A 27,690-nucleotide genomic window follows, 5' to 3' on the forward strand; every position below is an offset into this window, starting at 1 on the left:
CAAGGTGCCAGGCAGACAGGCTGGAAGCATCCAGCCCTCTGTGCTCCCAGAGGGACAGGAATCAGCAGCAGGTCCAGGCTAGCACTGTCTTGCCAATATTTGTCACCTTTCCATGAAAGGGATTGGCGCTGGAGGGGTGAAAGCAAGTCCATGATAAACAATAAACCTGGTGTTGTTCTATTCTCTGTGACATGTGCTGTGTGCACATGGGAAAAGCTTTGCTGTTGAGGGATTCACCTCGTATGTTGTGTTGCCAGAACATTTATGGCCCTGACAGATTTCTTACAAAACTCAGTGTAGCTCCAGGACTGCACCCAGAAACTCCTTCAGTCCTGGCTGTATTGGGTGGGAAGGGACCTTAAATCTCATCCAGTTCCACACCTTCTACCTGAGCAGGTTGCTCCAAGCTCCTTCCAGCTGTCACCTCCCTGTCCTTTGTCATTGTACAAACGCTGTAGATCTGCATTGATACAAATTTGCCACTTTTGTATTCTTTTGGAGAAGTGCCTCAGATATACCTCAGGAAACGAACATAAAGCACTGTGTTGTCAGTAATATTCTTTAAAAAAAGTAATCAATTTTAGAGTTGTTTTTAGTTAGGAAACAGAAAAGCTTCAGGCTGAGTGGATGCAAATGAATTTTATTGTACCAACAAGTGAAGGACATCAGGGTCTTGTTTTGAAATTAAGATTGCCTTGGTATCAAGTTTCCTTCTTCCACACTTCATCCCAATCAGTATTTTGCAATTACACAGTTATCTCCTTATCCTACAACTGCATAATGACCAATGACAAAGAGAAAATCAAATGTCCAAGCCATCTGTGGCCCATGGTTTCAAAACATACCTCTGCAGCAAAAGGCAGGAAGGGATTTTTACCACAGGAAGGTGTCAGAAATCATAGGAGGAACTGACAGAAATCACATTTTGGGATCCCATGTGGCTGAAAGGCAATGCTGAGTCAGAACAGATAGTCTGTTTTGGACTAAATATAGTCCCTTATTTTGGGCTCTGGGACATATTAAGGAGATACAATCAGTGCAATAGTTTAAAATGGGTGAGCACAGATCATTAAAAAATCCCCCTCAAGTAGCAGATGACACAGCACAGCTGCAGAAGGCATTAATTCCAATTAATTTGTAAGGAATTTATCCTGGTCAGAATATTAGCAGACTTCTAGAAACCCATCTTTGAAATGATAGATGATGGTGACTATAAAATAAAGGACTTACCTATTACAAGGAGCAGAACTAATAAAATGTGTTGGCACTCCTGACAAAGGGTGACACTTGCTAATTTGCTTAGTTATATTTTATTACCTTTAATAACTGACTTCTCTCTATTGTTGAGATATTAAAAAGAAGATGACCCAAACCAAACTAAAGCCTTCTCTGAATTCCACCCAGAATCACCTTCTCTTTGCTTGCATTGCAATGAATCTATTTGCTTAAAACTCAAGAAACTATAAATGTAATTACAACCTCTACAGAAAGGCAAGTTTTCTTTTTTTCCCATTTTGAAGTTGCTGCCATATTTATGAGAAAATTTATTTTCTCCAAGTTTTTGTTATAAAAAAACCCAAAAATTTTAGATTTCTTTATTATTTTCCTATCTGGCTTTTTAGTCATTCAGATTCTTAGATAATTAGTTCTTCCCTCCCCATACGACAGGAAAAACTTCAATATGCCTTCAAAACTCTCCTGTTAGATAAAGTAAAGCAAACATCAGCATTTGTCACATTAATTAAAATTAATGTATGTATAGAAAAGAAATTTGGAATGAAATTAACTTTTTGAAAGGCATTTCCTTTCAAAAAGCAATTAGAAATCTCTATCAACATGGCTTAGACTGTGTTTCTATTCCTTATTTTAAACAGTGATATTTCCAATAGAATCAACAATCAGGATCATTATCTTAAACTTTAATTAATTTGTTGTGGGTTTTTAAAAATCTTCCAAATTTCAGAAACTGCTTGTTGATAGCTAACATGAAATCCTAAACAATTCTTTAATTGGCCTGAGAAGAGCCCAAAAGCATCTTGTCCTTGAAACTGTGCATATATTATTCCACAGATTTTTGAACAAAGCTGCCTTAATTTTGGAAAAAAATGGGAACAATAACTGATGATTTTTTTAATGTAAGCTGATAGCTTACCATCTGTGTAGATTGCTTCATCAGTGCATTATCTGCAGCAAGCACTACTGGGTTGGATCATTCCTGGAGTGATGGCTAAGCTCGAGTATAAATATAAACGAGACAGTTGGCAAATGTGTCCAAGATGGGAGCAAGGCGCTGGGAAATGGAAAGCTGAGCTGCTGACGGGGCTGGCCCAGCGTTCCTTGACAAAACTTCAGTGAAATAAGCTCTGAGCAGAGAGCAATGTAGCAAATCCCAGGCCAGCATGCAGACTTTCTGTTTCATCAATTTAGCCCTCGATACCTCGCAAAACCCTTGAGCAGCACTTTCTGTCTTGCTGAGTCCAGCCCATGGTTTAATGAGTCTTGCCAGTGGTATGAGGTTGTTCGACATTAAGTGATTTTTTATTTCTCGTGCTGACCATCTGCTGCATATTCTGACTGCTCCTCTATGTATATCCACATTTGGATATAACATCAACCGAGTGGGAGAGAAAACATTTTACTTGTGGATTAAGAGATGAGCAAAAGTCCATAAGAGCCAGAATCCTCAGCTTTGAATGACAGAAGGAGGGAAACAGGTTTCCAGCCATGAATATTTAAAAGGAAGTCTATACAGAATGTCTGCATCTGGGTTTCCAAGTGTTGCTGCAACTTAGGGTTGGATTAACTTCAAAGACAAAAATAGACCCTCTGTCCGTGAAAGGCAGAATTTCTCTGCACTGAATAGAGATTAGTGTCCTGACACAGAGCAGTGAAGCTTTATAAAGAGAGTTCTACAGGAGGCACCTGTGAATCTTGGCAAATAATGACTCCAGAGCCTGTTTCTTCTTTTTTTTATTTTTTTTTTTTTTGCTGAATAGCACACAGTCATGTGGTTATAGAGATCTACAGACAAGTTCAGATGAATGGTGCCGTGCATTTGGGAAACCCATGACATTGCAAGGCTCACAATCTATGGGATCACACATCTCGCCCAAACTTTCAAATTTATTTTACAAAAAACCTATTTAATCTATTTCACCTTTGAAGTTTGCTAGAGCATTCACTATATTCGTGTTACCCTGTGTGTGACAGTGATAGTGAAATGGAACTGATATTCTGTGTCCATGAAATTCACAAGTTTTTAATGCAACTCCTTGTTTAAATGTCCAGCTTTGATAGTAAACACAACCAGAAATTCCTTGCAATGTTTGCAGATTGTAATCTCTAAACATTGATATAAAAATATCTGTGCACACAAAATCATATTCCTGTTTACCTGTGAGAAAAGAACATTTATAAACTCTCTCCTCAACAAAGCTATATAATTTTCCTTCAAAATTGTCAAGTAAAAACTTCTTGAGCTCACAAGTTTAAATGCAGAGACATTTGCCTTTTTAAAAAAAAAAGTTATAAATGGTTTCTCAGATCCATCCTCAGGGACTTTATGAAAGTGCCCTGACTTGTGGTTTCTGCTTTTACACTCTGAGAGGCTTTATTTTAGGAGGGCACACCACAGACTGAGCCATCTGAGTCACAGAACTTTCCACACTCTGGAAGAAAAGGCTTTTTCACATAATTTCCAAGGGTCTGATCTGAGGTATTGCCTTGATGATTTAGTAGAAAATGGGATTTCAAACTATCAGATAAAAAGTAGTAACCAGTTACAGATGTTTCCTCTCTTCCTGACTTTGTTGTGTAGAATCGCGGAAGCCCAGAGTGGTTTGGCTTGGGAGGGACCTTGAAGCCCATCCAGTGCCACCCCCTGCCATGGGCAGGGACACCTTCCACTATCCCAGGCTGCTCCAAGCCCCAGTGTCCAGCCTGGCCTTGGACGCTTGCAGGGATCCAGGGGCAGCCACAGCTTCTCTGGGCACCCTGTGCCAGGGCCTGCCCACCCTCCCAGGGAGCAAGTCCTTCCTAATGCCTAAATCGAATTCATATCCATTTTTTTTAGATCTGAATTCATTTGCTTGCTTGCAATTCAAACCCAACATCCCATCAATGCTTTCAGCTCCAGGAAAGAAGTGGGCAGTTCTGAGTATCACTTGTTTGTACTCTTAGGTCTGCAAGCTCTCAGAGTCATTAAGATTTTCATGTCTTTATTGGCAATATCAGTCTGGCATGAATTCATGCTTGTAAACCCTAAATAATCTAACCTCTTGTCCCCATAGTGATGTAGGTTTACCATGTACTTTTACTTGTGCTCAGTAGCCTCATGGGAAAGTGCAGGTTGTAAATCAGTTCAGATAATCTGTAAAGAAATAGAATTATTGAACTATTATTGGGCTTTTCTTATGTGGTTAACATGTTATATTCAGGCCTGGAAGCTGTCACAGGGCTGAGGTGTCATTTGCTTACTTAGAGTTTTAGGCTGCTCTGCATATGTTGTTGACATCAGAAGGTGCTGAATTACCATTTCCACTGGAGGAAAGGAAAAGATTGAGTGCTTAATTTCTTGAGAAGATAGCTTTTAAAATGCAGTTAAGGTGTGCAACTGCCAGTACTGAGGCACCTGAATGGCAGCAACACTTTGCATACCTTTAAGCTGTAAAGTAAAACTGAGTGTGATTAATGGGATGGCTTTGCACATAACAGCACAGCTGGGGATTATGTTATTTTATATTCATCTTCCAAACTCCCATAAAAGTAGATTATTGTAGCATAGCACTTGTGAATAGTTACATGATGACTGGAGTCTTAACAGCTCCCGTGTTCTTACAAAAGGAAATGTACTGCCTGGAAACTCAGTCCTCCTCTGTGGAATTCACCCTTCAAGGAGGATGAGGAGCATAAAAAAGCTGGAAGGCTGTTTAGGGGACATTGGGGTCATCATAAAAATATTGGAAGAGGTGCAAATATTTGGCTGAGCACGAAGAGAATATTTGCTGCACTCCTGTGGCCCAGGTGGGCTGTGCTGGGGTGAAGGCATGGGTGGCACTGGGGACACCTGGGGCTGGGCACGGGTGACCTGAGCACCAGAGTGACAGCTGGCACTGTTCCCTGAGCCCCACAGCCGTGATGAGGGTGGGAAGGAGGTTTTAAGGAGGACATCTGACCCTGAAGATGTGCCCCAGAGTGTTTGTTCTCCTGCTAGTGACATCTGTGTCAGGATCTGCCACAAGCACCTGCATGACCTGAGGGTGACAGAGAGCTCAGAGGTGTGGAAGTTCAATGGATACAGAGGAGATGGAGATTAACAGAGCTGTGAACTGCTCTGCATAAAAGAGAATTTGACTTATGGTTCTCATTGCCCACTAATTACGAGATAAAAATTTGCAGCCGTGTGAACTCTGGTGAAACCCAGCTGGAGTTAGAATTGCTGCCATGTGTCATGAGGAAACTCAGCCACAAAGGAAGGTGGTTTAATGGGCTGTTGGCATCAGCTGGAAGATGCCCACTGATCTCATGGCTTAAGAATCAGGGTTCTCCTGCTCTAAATAATTTTTTTTTCTAAAAAATCAATTTTTCCTTGATTCATGGTCTTTTTTCCAAAGATTATATTACTTATTGAGTTGAGTCAGAAGAAGAGAAATGTCTTACTGTTTAAGTTCTTCCCCATTCCTTTTTGCTGTTACTTGTGAGACAATATAAGTTTACCGGTAATTAAATATTAATGCTTTAATTTCATTAATTTTAACTGTATCCATATCTAAAAGGATTCAGGTTGATCCTGCAGCAGGAGTTGTATTGATCTGCAGAAAATTGTGCTCTCAGTCTGGCAGCTATCAAAGAGATGCAGTACAAAGAATAATAACAACAAATAATTTAAAATTTTCTAAAGTTTCTTTACATAAATGCAATTTACTGACTAGGATTTTAGCTATTTAAGAAGAATTACTTTTAATAGAAGAATAGTACTCATTAAATCCACTTTTTTGTAGTCTGTGTTCTTCAGGATATATGTTAAGGACCAGACCAGCTGCTGACATGGCCTCAGATACCACCTTTTCTGTAATAATTTTTATTTTGTCACAAATATTTTACACTTTAAGTGAATGAATGAGAGAAAATATTAAATGTATTTTAACCTCACCTAATTTTCTATGGAAAATCTCCTTTTTTCAGCTGTTTATTTGTAAGCATATGGTATTGCACACATTTATGAGGCAATAATGGTGTCCTTAACTAAAGCTAAACACTGAAGTGTTTTCCATACATTACTGCAGTGCCACTTCTGTGCTCCTAAAGTTCTCAAAAGGGTAGATCCTGCTAGGAGAAGCATAAATTTAATAAGGAATACTTAGCAGATCAGCACGAAATGAATAATAACAGGTGACATATTGCCTTACCTCAAAACAAGTAGGAATAATGCAAATATACCAACCTTAGCAAAACCCTTTGAATGATGAATAATGTAAATGCATATTAACATACTGTGGTCTATGGTTAAAGCATATTCTGATTCTTTATGCTTTTAAAAATGTGTTGAAATAATAGCTGGAGGGTTTTTTCAGGGATTTTTTGGGTTTTCTAAAAAGTAAAATACAAATGCAAAAAAAAATTATTCAAGGAGAAAGTAGTTCTGTAAATGCTGAAATTAGCAAGTCCGGTTTCCCTATAAATTAGCCTCTCATTGAATTCCCATGTGTATCTATGGATTATTTGTACTCCCATTGCAACTTAACAGGTTCTCCATCCTATGGACTACCTTCCTATTTTCATAAAACATGGAGAAACTCGCTGTTCTCGATAATTCTGCCCTTTGTCCAACTTTGTGGATACTAGCTGAACACTTCCAGAACTTGTTGGCAGAAATAGCATAGGAGTGATAGACAGCACTGGCAGACAACACTGCAAAAGAAGCATTTCCCCCCCAGAATCCAAGGGGGAACACATGCAGCATTACAAAACAAGCACGAGTGGTTCCTCTGGAGTCCCAAATGAGAATATTTCAGTGGCAGTGAGGCTCTTGTAAGTCTCAGAACCAGAAACCAAGTTAAGAGGATTTATCCTTAGTCAGTATCTCCTCGTTAGATTTGTGCCTATGTGTTTGAGAACTTCTCTGTGTTCATATATGACCACACTTTTTCCTAAAACTCCCTCACTTACAAATCATTTATGAACATTTATTTATTGTTCCTTTTGCTTTGAGATCTGTGTTAATTATCAACTCCATCCTCGTGGACAGATTTTCATACATTTTTTTTCAGCTTTTGCAGAACATCAGTGAGGTACAGGTTTGACAAACAACTATGTGTAGATTTCAGAATAAAGGTAAACAGAAAGAGCAAATGTATCTCCACATGGGTACAGAGAAACTGGAACAGAGCCACAGCAAAATCACTCATCTCTGCAAATTCTTGGCTGTTGAAAGGAATGATCCATCAAAACCAGACACATAAGCAGTTTATAGGGAATGCAAAAGACCACTTGAATGAAAAGCAAGTTTAAGAAACCATCACCTCCCAAAAAATAAACTGTAAGTTTGAAGAAACAGGTGAACTTGGGAAACCAACAAAGTCCCTCACAAAGAGGAGAATGTCAGAGCAGAATCTTAATCATCTTTTTCTTTAATATTTGTAAATCAAACCATCATGGTAGGGCCTGGCAAGTCAAAAATGGAAGAATCATTTTGCCTATCTGTAGTAAGTTCTCCAAAGTAACAAACACCTCCCCCCCATATACCTAGTGATCTTGTGGAAAATTGCAAATTTAGCAACAGATGGCAGGAAATGGAACTTGCTCTCTTATCAGGACAATAAAGCCGAAAACAGTTGGGGTAAACTTGTTACAAAGGCAAAAAAAAAAACCAACCTAGCAAAAGAAAATGGAGCAGATACTCTAGTTCACATTTATAGATTCTATTAAGGACAATCTGTTTTTAATTGGAGAGGGCTCCCTGAGCCTGAAAATGTAGTGTCTAAGGAAGTATTTGCAGGTTGTTGGTGTGCAGAACATGAGTGCTGCTCATGCACTAAATTAGATTCACTGCTCAGTGACTCCACGCCTGGAGCAGCAAACCAGGAGAATCATGAGTGGTGTGTGAAACAGCATCTCCACCAATCACTTACCTGGCAGTGGAGCCTGAGGAGAGCAGCTGATTATTTCTGCAGCTCAGCTCAATCTCTGCTGCTTAAAGGTTCTGCAAATGTACTGCACAGGTGACTGGTGCGTTCAGCAGGGCTCAGCACACTGCAGTGGGCTGGAAGTCTCTCCCAGGTGAACTGAGACGTGGGAAATTCATGAGTCATTTTCAGTGCAAGAGAGCTGGCTACAGAAAAAGGCAAAATAAAAAAAGGGCAATTCCCAATATCTGCATAGAATACAGGCCTGGTTTGGGGGTGAGCCCAAATGTTTGCACTTCTAAACTTTGCATGATTTCTTTTTGGCTTTGTTGCTGTTTTAGGGTTGGTATTTGCTGAGGAAAGGAAAGGGGAGGAAAGCTGTAATGGAGTAGTTGTGAGTTCACTGTGATGTGACCTCATGTGACCCTTAGAAGGAGCTTTGGGACTCTGTCCTTTGGGGGCACAAAGTCTCATCCATCAATCACTTCTGAGAAAGATCTCTGCTCAAGGAGGAAAAGAATTGCAGCTAAATCCAAAGTCTGAACCAGTCACTGGCAAAAGAAGGAAAAGTAATCTTTTATCCATTGCCATCTATCTGATGTGGGGACAACATGCTGCTTCCACCCTCCTCCCAGATCAGAGAGCTTTTCCATAGCTGCTCTGGGTCTAGAACTAGAATAAGGCAATTCCCAGCACAAGGTAAAGGATGTATTTCCCTCAATATTTGCCAGGTTTCCACAGAAAAAGTTTTGTAGCCCATCTTTTATGCTTTAGTAATAAATCTCCCAGTGATATTTAAAGGAACACCTGGTCACTGTTATGTACAAGGTGTTCATAATTAGCCCTTTGCTTATAGAAGATATTGCCCCTCTGTGCTCCAAAGGGATCATACATAAAACATAATAAACAAACAAACAAACAAATATTTTTAGGAAAAAAAACCAACCAAACAAAAAACCCAAACAGAAATCAAAATTACCCAAGAAGAAAATAAACAAAAAAATGCTTTCCAACATTGCAAAGAAGGTAATTTTCCTGCAAAATAGTATGAGAGCTGACAAAGGATATTTTTCCTTTGGCTGCCAGGTTTCTGCAGCGGACTTTTGCACTTTTGATTATCTCTTCTTCATTTTGTGTCCATCTCATCTGAAGTGCAGTGGTTCTGTCCCTGAACTGAAGTGCCCTGACTCCAAGTTGTGATTCGTGCTTTAGGAAAAGCCCCAGGAATTATCTCCCCAGTGCCTCCTAGCAGAATTCAGCCAGTCTATATTGCTTTCTGCCTTCTGCTCCTGTGTGTGAGGGCTGGACTTGACTTGAGGATTACCTGCAGGATAAACACTGAGATTTGGGGCTGAGGATTATGCCTTGGCATTACAGATGTTGTTCTGCACTCCATCTAATGGGTTTATGTTTTACATGCTAAACAGCATTACCTGACTACAAGCTGCCTACAGGCATGCTCAGGATTTTCATGGTGAAAACCCTGAAAGATCAAAATATAAACTGCTAAACAGGTCAAAATTTAAAAGGTCTGTGAAACAACCTCAACAACCACGCTCACCTTCAGCAGGATATTTTAAGTAGAAAGAATCAATCAGATTGCAGATCAATGTGTAAGAAAGCAATGACCCCCTTGGCAAGACAATGAAGCTTTCTGCCAAAGCAGCCTTGTCTTCTTCCTGATAATGGTTATTTTTACCCTAATATCATCCTCAACTAGAAGTTGGGAAATTGTTGAGATCCTCAAGCTGCAGGATTTAGTAGGATGTGTTAAAGATTATGCCATGGCAATTCAAATTTTCTCCCCCATCACAATCATTTCATGCTGGGAAACTAAATGGTCTTTGAGTATCCAACAGACCTTTATTTCTGGAGCTGAGGGTAGAGATATTTCATTCAAGAGTTCAAGTACCCATTTGTGGGCAGGGAGTCTGTGCAGCAATTCAGTCCTGTTTGACAAAATAATAATTGAATATGTTTCCATAGAGACTAAAAACAGCCTGTGGAAACTGCTATAGGGTATTAAAAGAATTCAGTCAAGTATTATTTGAGTAAATAAGGATCACTTGCAGTATACTGCTGGTTACAAGGACAGGTGGTACTCTTAAAATTACTTTTAAAATTATATCATTGGGCTGGAGATTCTGTGGTTTCTCAGCAGAAGCAGCACAACCACAGCCATAGCTCTGAGCACCACAGTCAGAAACAAAAGCAGGGTGGTGAATGTGCAGCACACCACCTTGAACAGCCCCAAATCCATGAGGGCTGTGCTTGCCTGTCCCCTCCATCCCTCTCCAGCATGCACTGCTGGGCTGTGGCATCCACCAGGCACCTCTGCTGTAAATGAAGCACCTGAGCCTGGAAATGCAGCCAGGGCAGCTGCTTGTCACACCAGTCCTGCTGGGTTTGGGGTCAGGGTGGGTGCAGAGGTGCCCCAGATGGAGGATGCAGCCTGAATCACAGTCTGGATGCACAGTCTGGCTGAGCCCCAGGGAGACATGAGGATAGAGAAATGTTCACCCTCACCATGGGCCACAGCTCAGCCTGGTGAGACATGAGATGCAGCATTTCCCTCCTTGGAGCATCAAGTCCAAGCAGTCAGCAGCTTTTGAGTAAACTGGTGGATTAGGGTTGGCGACAGATTCAGAATCCCCATTTCATGGGAAATCTCATCTTCTTGCTTATTAGGTTCCATCCAAATTGGAACAAAATGTTTATGTACAAAATTTGACTCTGGGGGAAGAAAACATCCCACACAGGTTTTGGTTGAGCTGGCACAGTCCCACCAACATTTCTGTGCTAATGTTATTCATGAGCCCAGAAGGGTTTGAAGGACAGAGGCTTCACCCTGACCAACATAACCCACCTCTCTCGCTACTCTGTCCTCCAGATTTTCTCCTGACCGCTATTTTCATCAAATCTGTTCTTTCTGATGGCAAATCTTCCTCCCTGAAGAGTTTGTAGAGAAGTGATGGGTAGGGGACAAATGCCAAGGCATCCTCTTCATGATGTCTCTGTTCTCCCTGGGTTGAGGATGTGGTGGAGTCATGAATGCTCTCAAGTTAAAGGGCTCTTTTTCACCAATGCCATAATTTTTTCCGGACCTAGCCCCTAGTGAGGTGAAATAGATTAAAGGGAATAATAGGCATTCAGATAATAGTAATGCTTGACAGAACTACACTGCTGTAAGCAGCACTGATTGTGGAACTCCTCCCAGATGTAAAGCCAATGTTAATTTGCTCTCCTTGTATCACAGACAGTTTGGGGTTTGCAGAAAGAGTGTTTGGCTGTTAAGAATAAATTTCAGAATTCAAGAAATGAGAAACATTTGAACAGGGTCCATTTTTTCTTAACTTTCTGGGGATGCCAATCTTGGCTGTAAACAGCCTTGTGAAAAACACTGGATTGTGAGTGGATTTGGGCTCCTCAGTCCTTTTGCCCTGGAGATGGATGGTGTGGCAGAGGCAGTGTAATTACTCATCAAGGTGAGAGTGCTTGTGCTGCAGCCCTGTTTACCTTGCCCTGCCAAACCCTCTTACCTCTGCTGTCCATCAAAAGCACCACAAATGGCAGCAGCCTGGGAAGGGGGAAAAATCATGAATGATTAGATGACAGTGCCATGGTTGGCAGGCTGAAAGAGATCCACCAAAATCTGCCTGGCCCTGCAAACTCCCCTTTAATAGAAATGCTTAGTCACCTTATCTACTGGAATCCAAAGGTACTTCACAACCCCTTGTGTTGGACAAACAGGAGAAGTCATGGATGATAGGCTTGCCTGAGACATCAGTGCTGTTTTTGTGGCTATTCCTTGTTACTCAGTGGTGTTCACTGTGCACAGCAGGAAATCTTCTGTACGACAGAGGGAATGTTACAGCTCCAGACTTGTATTTCAGTTTGTGGCTGTGCAGTTATCCCCCTCCAGTCCTCACCATCCCTCACTGCAGCTCTAAAACCTCTGTGAGCACATCCTACAGCCCGTTTCTATTTCTTTGTCTGCTTTGCACTCAGGCTGGAATCTCTTCAAGGCAAATCTCTTGAGGCAGATTGGCTTTTTTGATATGCATCACATCTTCTACTACAAATACAATAGAAGGTGCAATACCATTTGGAGAGTGTTGAGAAGAAGGGATGGAATCCTTCTGGGAACATTTTGGTAGTAGTTCCCCCAGTAATTAAACATTTAAAAACTATCACTGTGACATCCTTCTGTGTTTCATGATCTCATGCACAATCTTCAAGTGTAACCAACCTTCATGAGCTCCAAGAGTTTAAAGAGTTTAAAGATATTGAACTACATGTGGTGCAGAATTCTGTACAAAGTGGTAAAAAAAAGAAAAAGAGCTCTTTGCCATTTCTCTGTCCTCTGTAAAAAATTCAATTTTATCTCTTCATCGTTCATTTCCATTAATTAGTATCATCCCCATTCCCCTAATGCCATCCTGACCTATGTTTCTTTGGTTCAGTTACAGCCCCTGAGAGTGTGTTTGGGAGGATTTTTTTTTCAGGGGATTTTTGTAGGATTTTGTAGATTTTTTTAAGCTTTGTTGTTTGTTTTTTGTCTTTTTCCCAGGTGGAAGCATCTGATCTTTCTGGAAGGGACAGATAAATCTTTCAGAGAGTGCCTAGGGTATTAAGGAGGAGTATGTGTTGTGTGTGTACATAAATATCTTCCTATAAATTTATATAAAGAATGCTAGAGACCTTGTTAATGATAGAGTTCCTCCAGAGCCTTTAGTGTCCCACTGCCCTTATAACCCAAGATTCTTAATATGACTCAGTTAAGAATGCTAAATATGTCTTAAAACACATGCCACTGTAGGCCCAGAAATGTTATACATCCCTTGTCAGGAGAATGGAGTCCTTAACAGATATTTTCTTCTTTTTCTGCAAGTTTGTTGTTCTTTTTGATGGCTTTGTGTGTGTGTTTTTAATTATATTCCCCTAAATCAAAGCTGCAAGGTATTAAGGACACTGTTCTGCATGGGGAGATTTTCTTTCCACCCTTTAATGTTATGGTATATAAAGGCATGGAATAGCAATAGGGGATGAACTCATCAGAATGAGATTAACTAAGCAGATAAATAGCACTTCACAAGTTACATGGTCTTTCTTTGCAGTAAGAGCTGTCACTGCTTCAGGATGGGATTCAGAGTGCCTGGAGTGCTGCAGATCACAATTCCATACCTGCCAAGGTGGGGCTTTGGCCCCTCACTCTGTTATCTCTACTAATTTTTCTATTATGCAGATCAACATGTAGAAAACTACTCTTTTTCACCCTTTCTGTTACCTTCTCCAGTGCATTTCAGGCTGTGGGTTTGATTGCTTAAGGAAGACAAAAATGTCTGAGGAGCTGCAATCACTTGATATTTTTTGTAAGCATTATTGCAAGTCTGTCTCCTAATTTCTATTATAGACATGCAACATTTGGCCATTTATTTTAATCCTTTCCCTGGTTATGCCTGTTACAGAAGTGACATCTTTTTCTAAGAATTACACGTTATTAAGTGAAGTGGAACACATGTTGTTTTTAAAACAGTAGGATCCAACTTTTCTAGAAAGGCTTTAATCTTCCTTCAGAAATGTAAGGGTGTCCTTCCAATTTATTCAAACACACCATGGCAGAAAGCAAACCTCTCTTCTGTAATGTGTTTTTTGCCTATATTAAAATTCTAAGGATTTACTCAAAATTACAGTTATTTTCAGTTATTATAAAATTAGAAAAAGAAGCACGCTGATCTCAGAATCCTATTTTGGTTTATTTTGTTTAATAACGTGATAAGTGAGGTATGAATACAGAACTGAGTTTTGTATTCTTTAATTAAAACCATTACTCTTGTCTGGGAGATTCTTGCTTTGCTGCAATGCTTCTGGTTCTACACAATGGAAGAAAATGACAGATTGTTGCTGTTTATATTACAGTAGCTTTTAGGGATAACTACATTTATAATCCAAATAGGAAACAGCAGGGAAAAAGTAAGGATCATTACCAAAGGAAAAAGCAAGCGACTGGTCTATAGTCACCATCACACAGAAAAAAGCCAGGAATAAATGCAGATTTTCTGTAGCTCCTTATTTATAGCTGCCACAAAGTTTGCAGACACAGATTTTCATCTATTCATTTGAATTTTTATTTTGTTGCAGTAATTTGTATCTGGGAATTAGGATGCCTGAAATAGGACTAGAGGCCCTGTTTCAAAATCCACAGGAAAACAGGAGGATATGATGGTCTTGTATCAGCTTCACAGGTGCAGCCATGGATTTGCCTCTCTCCTACTGGCTGTTGATGAGGCTCTGATTTTACCTAGAATAATGAGGTTTAATTCCAAAAAATCCGGAATTGATGGCTGCTTTTTCTGGTTCTAAATCTCTTTTAATATCCAGATTTACCTTTCACCATGATTAAAACTAGGGATGCTTTTGTCAGCAGAGTGGGTTTTGTGGTTTATTATGGTTTAGTCACCCCACCAATAACCCTTTCGCTTGATTTCGAATTATCCTACAAAATATTGGAAAGCTTTAGCTCAGAAATCATCTCCAGTCTCTGAACTTTCTATTTTACTCCTGTTTGGAAGGAGATACTCCAAGAACATGGATGCTGCTTCCTCCTGCCTGAAGTACAGCATTAAACCACACAGCATTCTGTACACATCTGCAACAGTTTTTGTGATCTGCCACATTATATACAAAGACCTTTCAGTCAAGGCTACTTTTTGATTTATTCCAGAATTTCTACTGCTGATACATCTTGTTCCTGTTGCCAATGCAGTTCACACCAACAGCTTAGACTATCATTGAGCATTTGGCCTCTAGGTCTTGACAAGGGAATCCACTTGGTCTTAGCAGCTCCCTTCCTCCTAGAGATGCAATACTGAAATAAGGGTTATGCCAGGTATATGTGCATTAAAATTCAAAGTAATGCCTGAATTAGCCATGTTTCCACAGTTTTTCTTTACACAAAAAAGGATGATTACATTGCAGTAAACTTGGCTGTTACTTTTCAAATGCCTTACAGGGGTTTATTAACCTCTCACAGAGGCATCCAGTTAAGCCCTATAATAACTTCGTAATTTTTAAAATAATTCTATTTTTAGGCACATCTGGAAAATTTCACCTAAAATCCCACAGAATTAGTGGCTAGTCTGGAGCCAAGGTCAGTTTTTCACAGATCTAACACTACCAACACACACATACTGATACACAGCAGGCAAGTGGCTCTGAGAAGTACACATTGGTACTTGCTTGGTGGTTTTTGGTTGGAGTATTTTGGTGGGTTTTGTGCATGTGTGTGTCAAGTTATGTCCTTTACATGGAACCACTAATTTTTTCTAACAGCTCTGTTTCATTTTGCTCTACGAGTGATTCTATTATTTAATTTTCCGTGTATTTCCTTTGTCCCTGCTGCACTTTGGATCATTATTTAGTAAAAGCTTTCAAAGCTTGTCTCCTATTTGACTCCCTTTACATAAATATTTGGTGCTACAAAGCAGTTTGATTCCCAGTTAAATAGAACACAATGGTCATTATGATTAGAGCTGTGTCAAAAAAAATTGTGGCTATATTATCTTTTTTTTTAATAATTATTCTTTAGAGGGTGTGTGTGGCAGAAATGTTTCATATTAGGAAATTTTTACAAAGAGAATTATAAGGGTGTAACATCAATGCAGTTAAAGCTATGAAGCTTTGTAAATCAATTCATAACAGACCAACTGGAAATATCCTTTGAAATATTACGTTTTAGTGCCAAAACATTGTTTAGCTTGGAATATCATGAAACCCATGGCAGTGTTTTCTATGAGGTGCAACAGGTTCCAACTGCGTTATATAGGGGCTTAATTCCTCTATTTCTCATAATATAAAGACTTTCTGGAATTTAAAAGGCAGAACATGAATTATTGATTTTATAATACACACTGCCAGCCCTGAGGGCCCCAGGCAACAGCTGTGGAATGGTGGCACGAGGGCTGGAGGATCTGGAAAGACTCTTCTTAGATGTGATTAAGAGGGAAAACAAGGTATTTTACCTCCATAATTCAAGTAGATTCAGTTTAGATTGTGAATAACCCCAGCAACACAATCCAGAATCACCCTGCAGGTTCAGCCAGTCACCACTGAGTATCCTCACACTGAGACAGATTTCTTTAGTTCCTGCAGTTGAATGCTGGAAGAAATTTTAACATGTAGAAACAATTCCTTTAAAATTCCATAGCTTGTTAAGATCCCTTCTGTATATGCTAACAGGCATCTCTGAAGTAGAGGTTTCTCTTTATATATGTTTAGAAAAGACTCACAGTCCTTCCCTACTTTACAGTTCTTTGACTTTTTGTTCACCATGGCCCACAAAATACAGAGCTTTAGGTCAGCTTTGTAGTACCTGGCTGGGGTGGAGCAGCTGTGAAACTGTGAGATATGAGCTCAGAGCAGCTGAACTGCTCCTGTTTGTCACCTTTTGGAGTGGGATTTGCAGTGTCACTGAGAGCCTCACTGACATACCTGCGACATGAGGCACAGTCAAATGATTTCAGACATGGTTAGTTGAGTGGTGGTTGATTTTTGTGAGGCTGAATAAACGAAAAACATTCAATATTCTAAGGGGAGAGGGATCGAGGGCACCCACACCAGGTTTGCAGCTGACACCAAGTGAGGGGGCAGTGACACCCCTGAAGGATGGGTGACATCCAGAGGGACCTGGACAAGCTCCAGAAGTGCCCCATGGGAACCTCAGGAGGTTTCACACCAAGTGCTGGGGCTGCACCTGGGTCAGAGCAACCCCTGGGGTTTGTCCAGCCTGGGGAGGAGCAGCTGGAGCAGCCCTGGGAGAAGGACTTGGGGCTGCTGAGGGTGAGAGCTGAACCTGCCCAGCCCTGACCCCCTGTGCCCTAGGCTGAGCCCAGTGTGGGCAGCAGGAAAGGGGAGATTCTGCCCTTCTGCCCCCTCAGGTGAGACCTGCAGAGCTGCTCCAGCCCTGGGGAACAGCAGGGGAAGGAGCTGCAGCTGCTGGAGAGTCCAGAGGAGGCAGCAGGATGAGCAGAGGATGGAGCAGCTCTGCTGGGAGGAAAGGCTGGGAGAGCTGGGATTGTTCACCTGGAGAGGAGAAGCTTTAGGATGACCTCACTGTGGCCTTGCAGTGCCTGAAGGAGCTGCAGGAAAGAAGGAGAGAGTCTGTTTACAAGGGATGGAGTGACAGAATAGGGGGGAATGGCTTCCCACTGCCAGAGGACAGGATTCATTAAATATTAGGAAGGACTTGCTCCCTGGGAGGGTGGGGAGGCCCTGGCACAGGGTGCCCAGAGAAGCTGTGGCTGCCCCTGGATCCCTGCAAGTGTCCAAGGCCAGGCTGGACACTGGGGCTTGGAGCAGCCTGGGACAGTGGAAGGTTTCCCTGCCCATGGCAGGGGGTGGCACTGGAAGAGTTTTAAGGTTTCTCCCAACCCAAACCATTCTGTGGTTGTATGATTCTACAATCACTCACTGCTCTGCTGGTTATTGTGCAGTTGGTGCTTTCACCCTGATTCCTAGAACAGAACTATATTCACATAAAGACCATTATCAAATTAAGTTGCAATTACTGTTGTTGTTTTGAATCACAACACAGAATCAAAGTACTTGGAATGTGATTTGTCCTTCCCAAGGGGTAAATCCACCAGATCGAATGTGGGATATTGTAGAGATGTCTGGGAGTGCATTTGGTGTTGATGTTGCTGTCTCACAGATTTATACTGGCCTTGGCCTCCAAAGGAAGGGAAGAATAGGTAATGGGTGTTTTACAGCCTCTCCTCTTCTTGTTAAATCGTCTTCATTTTTTCACTTAGCATCTGCCTCGCTGAGTACTCATCATCTGCTACTGAGCCATCTGATGTACAACAGATGTTGAGCACTTAGTGAGGCAGAGAAGGAGGTAAAAGTGTCATATCATGATTAAATACTTGCTCCAGCTATTCTATAGGGTGACCATAGTGCTTTGTTCTTACATTTGGTGTTACGGTGTGCTGAACAGGAAGAGGCACATGGTTTGGATTAAGCTTGCAACTGCTCTAGTAAAAATAATTTTTTAAGTGTTTTTTTTCATAGTCAAAAAATAATTGCAAAATATTTTAAATGCACTTTAGAATTATGATTTGTGCTTCTCATTAAGATATTTCTCGTAGGAAACTTGGCTGATGTTAATTGCTGCATTAACTTCCCTAGGATTATCCTATTTTTTACCATGCTGGTGTAAAAGCGAGATTATCTGGCAGGCTTTCTGTACATTGCAAGCATTCCAGCTGAAAGCTGATGCTGTTTATATGGCAGCAAGATTTACCCACAGGAGTCTCTTCATCCTGCAACAGCAGCCTGAGCTTGTGGCAGAGTAGGAAATGGGAAGAGATTGTAGCTGGACTTGTTATTCAACCAGAATTAGTTAACAATCTGCTTCCAAGTAAATTTTAAGAGCTGAGAAAATTTGTGTGATATTGTCATGCACAACTAGGTGTTTTCATATTGATATATTTGATCAGACAAGTTAAATAAGGAGGGAGGCACTTGTTTATCCACAAGAGACGTGATTTGTGTGAGCAGGAATTCTTTGTAGTCAAAGGTGAGCTTGAAACCCCAGAATAATGGAGACCCAGTTTTGGGGTCTTAACTAAAAGGCAGGAGTTTGGGATTTGGATGAGTTGCCTGCCTCAGTGTTCCTAAATCAGAGCAGATGCTTGATGATCTATTTCCTATACAGAAAACAGGTTTTCTACTAACAGGACAATCCATATTCATGTTTTCATAGAAATTCTGTCCAGACTTAGCACTTCTTTGTAACTTCATGATGGTTTGGAAGGGTTGATTTCAATGACTCGATATTAACAAACAGAAGAATTTTTAAAAAATCCCAAATAATTTCCAGGAAGGTGTAATTCATTTCAAGATTTGATAGCAAGTATCCTGTACTTACCAAGTATCATATTTAATTAAACTAAAAATTACTTTACTTCTACAATGAAGTTGTGATTTCAAGTCTATGAATCACCAGAAACAGCTTTTGATTATAAATGATCACATAATTTTGACTGATGAGGAAGGCACAGCTATTGCAAGCATTCAATTTTGATTTGGAGCTCAGTGGAGTGATGAGGAACATCCTTGCTGGTTTCACTAGGTTTGGAAGCCAAATCAATATCCCAGTGGTTGGGAAACTAACTCATCAGGCCAGCATATGCAAGTTTCCAAATCAAATAATAATAATATTTGTTCGTTAAAAGAATAAGCTCTTTCAACCCTCGTTCAGTTGCTAATTGTCTTAATTTTTTAATTGACTTCTGTAAACAAGAAGAAACTGCTCAAGATAAGCAGCCTTTGTAACCAGTTCCCCATTAACAGCATGGGAACATAAAATATGTGAAAAACTGAATAAAGGCAAAGGAGCACCAGGAGTTTGCACAGAACATGTGTAGTGGGGAGTAAAGTTCCAAGCTGTTCTGCAAGGACCAAATACAGGGCAAAAATATTTTATATAGATATAAATTTTTATAATAAATATTTTCTGCCCTTCACCTATTGACTCCACTTTTGCACTTGGTCTTCTTCCCCACAAGATGAAGCTACTCATTCCCTGAACTAATTCCCAGAGAAAGGCTGCTCTCCTCAACATGAGAACTGTTCTGTTACTTGCCTCCCTCACTTCATTCAGGGATTTTAATCACCCACCCTGCAGTCAGAGCAGCCAAAGCTGCCACCAGCTTTCACATCCTCAACCCCTTCTTCCCTACTTAGGAGCAGCAGCCCCAGCAGAACAACTGCCCTGCTGTGCTGTGTTTAAAATTTATCCTGACTGCGTTTCCTCACTCTCCTGGAGTCATGTCCTGCCATGTTACCCTGACACAGACACTGCTGCTAGGGCAGCTGAAATCCCCTGGAGGTCATCACCAGTGGTCACACTGCTTTCTCCAGTTGGTTAAGGAAGGCTTGATCCACTTCCTTTTATCTTGGGGGCTGATGGAGTCTGACACTGTCCCTCTTGCTGGCCTGTCCTCTCCTGTCCTCTCCTGTCTTCTCCTCTCCTCTCCTCTCCTCTCCTCTCCTCTCCTCTCCTCTCCTCTCCTCTCCTCTCCTCTCCTCTCCTCTCCTCTCCTCTCCTTTCCTCTCCTCCCTGCCCTTGAGATCCTGACCAGTCCATTGCTCATTCAACAGCAAATTCTTCAGTTCTTTAGTCTTCTTTTTGCAGGGAGTGCAGTTATCCACCTTCTATTTTCACTAGAGAGTCTCTGTCCATCCACTACACCTCTGTGATCTCCAGGAAGTCACAGCACTGGGAGTGTGTCTGAATCTGCCAGCTTCCCACACACATCCATGGCCAGGCACAGAGCAGGGTCCCCAGGTGTACCATTTTCTGCACAAATCACAGGATGGTTTGGGTTGGGAGGGACCTTAAAGGCCATCTTGTTCCACCTGGATTATCCACTTCCAAACCAGCTGAAAAGCCTCTCTCCTTAGACTCTTTATTCCCCAGAACTCCAGCCCCAAGCTAACAGTGCTTGAAAGCCTTGTCACAGGGTCAGCAAGCTTGGCACTTGCCATGTCACCTCTCATCTTCTCTGAAATCCCCTCTGTCCCCAGCTGCCATCATTCCCAGAGGGGCTGTGGGAGCCCTGACTCCACCAGATGTTCAGCCAGGTGTTGACCTGCAGGACGCATCTGCTTCCAACCAAACCTTTCCCTTGGCTGCAGGTTCCAGAATTTATCTGATCTCTGATTTCTAGGAGAAAAAGAATGATTTCATAATGACATGCCACCATGAATTTATGCAACTAAGGATGAGGAGCCTAAATAAAGTAGGTATTGCACACATTTTATGTACTTTCACATCATTTACTTAATTTGCTCTACTGAAAGTCATAAATTTACAAGGAGTGACAGAATTGCTTAATGGCAACTTTTAAAACAAGCAGTTAAATAAGGAAGAACACTTTGTTTTTTAAAATAGAATATATTTGTTAACTTGTCTTTGTGTACAATATATTTGTATACTTGTCTTTGTTAATCCAAGACAAGTATAAGCACATTCTTCTTGAAATCTCTCTAGTTAAAGTCAGGTAAAAAGAAAGCAAAATAAGGCAATAATATTAGAATGTTATTGTTTTGAAGTTCATTGGAGTAAGGAGATAACCTCCATCCCTCTAAAATTCTTGACCTCTTTGCAACTGCTGTTATCATCAAAGACATAGCTGTTTTAATAAGCTAGATACTAAGTTACAAACAACATAACTAAGTTACAGAATGAAATTTACTTTATTCTGCAGTTTGTAATCTCATGCAGATTTTTAGACTGCTGCTTCTGTTCCCTAACAGAATAAAAGAAGGAAGGTAGGCTCATTAAAAACAAAGAAATACCAAAAAATAAGTGACTTTTAAGATTTTGCTTCTCATAATCATGGAAACAGCAGATTGCATGATTAATAAAGAAAAAGAATGTTTTAATCACCATGTGGCTGGAAAAGTGAGTGACCCAAACCAAATCAACCCTTGCCAGTAAATTAATGTTGAAGGTTAAAGTAGGCTTATTCCAGCAGTGGAAAATTCTCCTCTTCCAAGAGAAGTCCTCACCAGTTTTCCCTCTTCTCACCAACAGGGTGACTGAGAGAATTCCTTCCCTGCTTTCCCAGTTCTGTTCTCTCCTCCACTTTGAAGTAATGCCACCATTTTCACTTTTTTCTTTGCCTAGTTCACCCTGTATTCCAGATACTTTTCCCATCTAAGCATGTGGGAGTTCCTTCACAATACCCTTAGTATATGAAAAAAAACCCTAATGTGCAGAACTCTTTTTCACTTGTTTCAATGCCAAATAATTATATGTAGTAATATCATTTCTAAATATGGAAAATTGTAGTGCTATTGGTTAGTTCTAAGAGGAAGAGAGGATGCATGAAACACCACAGGGATCAACTTAAAGCTGGAAATGATCTCTTTGTGGGGTGGGTGAATCAGTGCCTCCACAAACCCAGCCACTCTCACTCACCCCATTCAATAGAAGGGGAGAAGGAGATCAGATAAAAAAGCTTTTGAGTCGAGATCAGAACATCTGGGTGGAACCAGCTGAAACTCTGTGGAACCAGCTGTGTCCAACCCCTGGCTGCTTCTCCCAGAGGACACCCCTCTGCCTGCCCCCCTGCTGGCAGAACCTTTCCAGTGAAAGCCAATTTTCCTCAATAAAACAATATTCAAAAATTCACTCACAAAATCTCTTCAACTGTTTATCCTCTGCCGAGATGAATTCGAAACCACAGCTGGAAGCTCAGAGTTGGTCTGTGTAAAAAGAGGTTTTCTGGAAATGTGTTCTGGAAATGTATTCCTAATATACAACAAAATTTTTCCAAGGCATGGACTTCTGTGCCCAACAGAAGTGGAAGAGGATGCTAAAAGTCACAATTACAAATCCAATCAATACCTGTAGTCAAGGGGTATCACCTGGTAGTAACAATATAAGCAGAAAACTGGGAGATTAGAATGTAGATGATACAGCCCTGAAATGTGCCCAGTTATCTGTCCAGTGCAGTAAATCATAAGATAACAACTTTATGAAGGCTATTCTGAAGCAAATAGTATTAACCAAAGACTTATGGTAAATAAACCAGGCCTTTCTATCTTACATCCAGCAGCTTTTGGGACTCAGCATCCATTCATAAACAAGCACAGGGAAGCACAAAGGATTAGGGAGAAGCCTTTGAAAGGTTAGTCTGGAAAGGTTTTTGGGAAGAATCTGCTGTGTTTTGGTTACTGTGGTGCCCACGGGGTTATAGCAGTGAGACACCTGGGAGAACCAGAGAGTTCAGCCCAAAATGGGCACCAGGGCCACATCCCTGCTCTGGCTGGGACACTGCAGGCTGCTGTCGAAACAACCCACACAGTGCCCACAGGAGCTGCCCAGGGACAGCTTCAGGGGCTTCTCAGCTTTGGGTAACTTTTATATTGTGCCATTGACCTTGCTTGCAGAATGGACATCGTGGTTTTTAATCAGGAAAGGAAGGAATAAACTTGCCAGAATATTTTTGCTTAATGCTGGCTTTCAAATAAGCACAAAGAAGAATAATGATGAGGCATGTTCATATTGTGCATGTTATTATATTTACTTGTGCTTCTAGAAAATACCTGGAGACTATAGGTGTATAAACCCCCAACCCTGAACAACTGAGATTCCTGTCCTACAAAAGAGGAAAAATAAAAAGATTTTAAAAGTCACTGGAGTATACAATGACATATTTTTTTTAAATGAACTTTATTTTCATGTTTCTAAAATATCAGACTTTGAGACGACTTGGATTTCTCCTTGAGACAAATTCAGATGTGACTTAAAAGTAAGTCAGGAGTAAATGAGGCTCCTGCATTTTCTCTATGAGACAATGTAATGAAAGGGATGAAACTGCACAACCATTGTCATTCATGTGGCAACAATAGATCTGACTGCAGCAGACAAAACAAGTTCTTTAAACTGTGCATTGCTGGGAATAATAGGAGCTGAAAAACACAAAGAAAGAAGATAATTTTTCTGACTATTTCCGTGTAGCTCTGCTGTTCCCATTGTCTTCTAGTGACTGTGCCTCATCAGCCTAAACTGTTGGTTTCAGTATGTCTTCCCAGTGTGGTGTGGGACATTAACTGTTGCTCTGAGTGAAACGAAAATGAGATGACAAGAAGAACATTAAAGTGATCCTTTAATTTTGTCTCCAAAGATGAAAAGCAAACACAGCATGCTCATGCACGGCTTCCTGTTGAGATTCTGTAGTGCTGGAAGTCATCTGAAGAAGCTGTTCAGGTGGGGAGCAGGGTCCTGTTGCTATTCCAGGGAAGAATTTTGGCTCACTGTCTATAAATCAATGCAGTAAGAAAAAGAAAAAAAAAAATCTTCATAATAGAATAGAGGGACAGTAGAGTTAGAGACACTTAGATACACACAAAGCGCCTGTTTGATCAAATAGAACACACGAAAATAATCTCAGCTGCGTAGGATTTCAAATGTTAATCTTAGAACAATTACAGAAAATGGCTCTTTGTCAGGCTTCTTTGACAGAGACACCGAGAAAGAAAACACGTAAACTAAATGTTCCTGTCATGCAGGTTTATACGGAAACTTTTCTTTTGTGATTTTGCGTTGTTAAGAGGCAACTTATACCTGCATTTATCTGACAGCAGATGCTGTCTGACTATCGTGCCTTCATCTGACACTGAAACCAGTTTTACGATAAAACACAGCGAAGTTGTAGCGCGCAGGCCTCTCTTTGTTAAAAAACATTATTTTCCTGTTGCAGGTCTTCCAACTACTGGCTGAACCGCATCCAGTCGTTCCTGTACTGCAACGAGAACGGGCTGCTGGGCAGCTTTTCGGAGGAGACCCACACGTGCACTTGCCCCAACGACCAGGTGGCTTGCCATGGCCCGCTGCCCTGCACGCTGGGCGACGGCGCGGCCTGCCTGAGCTGCGCGCCCGACAACCGCACGCGCTGCGGGGCCTGCAACGCCGGCTACATGCTCAGCCAGGGCCTCTGCAAGCCCGAGGTGGCCGACTCCACCGAGCACTACATCGGCTTCGAGACCGACCTGCAGGACCTGGAGATGAAGTACTTGCTGCAGAAGACCGACCGCAGGATCGAGGTGCACGCCATCTTCATCAGCAACGACATGCGCCTCAACAGCTGGTTCGACCCGTCGTGGAGGAAGCGCATGCTCTTGACCCTGAAGAGCAACAAGTACAAGTCCAGCCTGGTGCATATGATTCTGGGCCTCTCTCTGCAGATTTGCCTGACTAAAAACAGCACCTTGGAGCCTGTGCTTGCTGTTTATGTCAACCCTTTCGGGGGCAGCCACTCCGAGAGCTGGTTTATGCCTGTGAATGAAAATAATTTCCCAGACTGGGAGCGGACTAAGCTGGACTTACCCCTGCAGTGTTATAACTGGACGCTGACTCTGGGCAACAAGTGGAAGACGTTTTTTGAAACTGTGCACATCTACTTGAGGAGTCGAATAAAGTCGAACGGTCCGAATGGCAACGAGAGCATCTACTACGAACCCCTGGAATTTATTGATCCCTCGAGAAATCTGGGCTACATGAAAATCAACAACATCCAAGTGTTTGGCTACAGCATGCACTTCGACCCAGAAGCAATTCGAGACTTGATTTTGCAGCTGGACTACCCCTACACTCAGGGCTCACAGGACTCAGCACTTTTGCAGCTGTTGGAGATTCGGGATCGTGTAAATAAACTCTCTCCACCCGGCCAACGTCGTCTGGACCTCTTCTCTTGCTTGCTCCGTCATAGACTCAAACTGTCTACCAGTGAAGTGGTGAGGATCCAATCTGCTTTGCAGGCCTTTAATGCCAAATTGCCAAACACAGTGGATTATGACACAACCAAATTATGTAGTTAACCATAAATGTGAAGCACAACACAAAACCTTGAAGGAGTTTTTACAGTGCTTTTGTGGAACAGTTTATGTTTGGAAGAGTAAATTTAAATTGTCTTTTCAATATCTGTCTTATATCAGTCAATACTGTTGGATGGCAATTTACACACATGAACTTGCTGACAATGAATATATTATACCTGCAGTTTTGGTTTATGAATGAAATAAATACTGACACCAGTCTAGGAGACATTCTACTTTTTACAATAAATTTCATTTGTAATTTTATATGTTCCGTGGCAATGCTTTTGTGCATTACATCCTCTAGAGGGAACATAGAAGGAGACCAATAAAATTTTGTAGCTGAACAGTTATTACAAAGAAACGCTGTGGGATTCTTTTTTCTTACACAAAAGTAGTAACTTTGATACACTTTTGTGTGTGCTGAACTCAGGAGGGGTAGGTAAAGAGAAGAGATTGACTCCAGATTTTAAGAGAAACCGTCAAAAAGGCAAAGCCATAGAATATTTTATTTTTAAGATGTTCATGCTGTGCTGAAGTGACAACTGCAGCCATGCTTTACCTGCTCCACCTGAGGCTTGTCCTTTCCGAGGTCCCTAAGTGGCACCCAGACATCAGAGTGATCCCAGGGAGTGTTTTGGGATGGGCAGGAGGTTGGGGTTGTGGGATGCACAGCAGTGGAAGGCAGCATTGGCTCTTTGCAAATGATTATTACTCATGTCACAGAAGGAACAACCTTTTCCAGCCAAAATGCTTTTCAAAAGTCTCCCCCTGATCCTTTGCTTTGCATATTTACCAAAAGAATCAAGCACATGTACACACTGCCTCCCCCCAAATGCACACACTATGATATTCAGAATTATCTGTTTTGAGCTGCTCACCTAAGAACAACCATGCTGTTTAGATCCAAATTAAATTCAAACGTTTTCCTGCCAATGCAAGTGTCAACAGGAGGATATTTTTTTCCATTCTTTTCAGTGCAAGAATATTCAGTTTTTAAAAAATATCCCCTTTTACAGATTCAAGAGAGCTATTGAAATCTAGTTGGTAAAGCTGACTGTGCAAATTATTAATTAAAGACTATAAATTAGTGAAATTAATTAAATGTGAATGTCTGTGGATCAGAATTAGGTTCTTTGCTATTTGACACATCCCAGCAGGAATAAAGCACATCTAAGACAGCAGAACCTGAGACTCACGAGAAGCTTTTTCTGCCTCCTGCAAGGGAATAGAACAAATGGCTGGACTGTCAGAAGTCCTCCTTAGTAAATACAGGGTAAGTGAAGGAAATTGATACAAAATGGTTTAGTAGCATGTCCTTACACTCAGTCTGAATCAGTGTCATAGATTTAAAAGTCAATTTGAATTTTTTAAATGGGAAGGAATTGCATAAAAAATGATCATTTTATGAGCAAACACAGAAAGCAAAAAAACCCATTTCATTCATGCACTATTTTAATTCAGCTAGACTTCAATTAACTGCAGTGAAATTAACTTTACTCATTTCAATTTGTTCTATTACAATGTCATTTGCATTTTAGCCTAATCTGAGTTTTAGGTATACTCCTCCCTTGTAGCTAGAACCCAGCAGCACAGGGGAGGCAATGCCTTATCAGTGAATGTAGACAAGGTAAAATACAAGGGCAGAAACCCTATAGAAATCCCACTGCCAAGGGAAATATTTTCCTTAGTGATTCCTATCTCTCCTGACTTCAATAAATATTTATCTTTACTCTTGCACTGCCACCTGTTTGGATAATTCCTCAGACCTTCTGTACTAAGAACTTACTCAGAACTATAATCAGCATTGTTTTTGTGTTGGAGGAATTAACCTCTAGATGAATTCCTGTTGCTTTCTACTTACAGCTTTCTTTTGCTGATAAATAATGTATCTCATCCCCTCTTCAACATGTCCAGATTGTAGTCTGCTCTTGAATTAGTAAGATCTTCCCACTTAAAATTCTCAATATTCCTGTTTTCATCTTCAAGTTGTCCTTTTGCTCTTTTGTTATGTCTCTGACAACTATAATAACTTGCAAAATAAGACAGTTAGATTTTGCTACTCAGTACCTTGTGCAGTCTCTTTAAACAAATGAAAGACTCTGATATTTTAAAATTAACAAACAGGGAAAAAATTTCTTCTTACAGAAAGTAAAAATTACTTTTTTGGAAAGGGGAA

General features: G+C 40.9%; 1 protein-coding gene across 2 annotated transcripts in view; it reads left to right on the forward strand.

Annotated features, from left to right (window-relative positions):
• Positions 1–25,875, forward strand: part of LOC146434208 (BMP/retinoic acid-inducible neural-specific protein 3) — a 198,612-nt gene extending 172,737 nt beyond the window's left edge. For both annotated transcript variants that reach the window (XM_085068657.1, XM_085068658.1), the window contains exon 8: positions 24,398–25,875. In XM_085068657.1, coding sequence (XP_084924783.1) covers positions 24,398–25,514 — 1,117 coding nt within the window. In that variant the 3' untranslated portion in view covers positions 25,515–25,875. The remainder of the gene's footprint in view (positions 1–24,397) is intronic.
• The last annotated feature ends 1,815 nt before the right edge of the window (positions 25,876–27,690 follow it).

Source organism: Lichenostomus cassidix, chromosome 8, assembly GCF_008360975.1.
Source record: "Lichenostomus cassidix isolate B80296 chromosome 8, HeHo_3.0, whole genome shotgun sequence".
Taxonomy (NCBI): Eukaryota; Metazoa; Chordata; class Aves; order Passeriformes; family Meliphagidae; genus Lichenostomus; species Lichenostomus cassidix.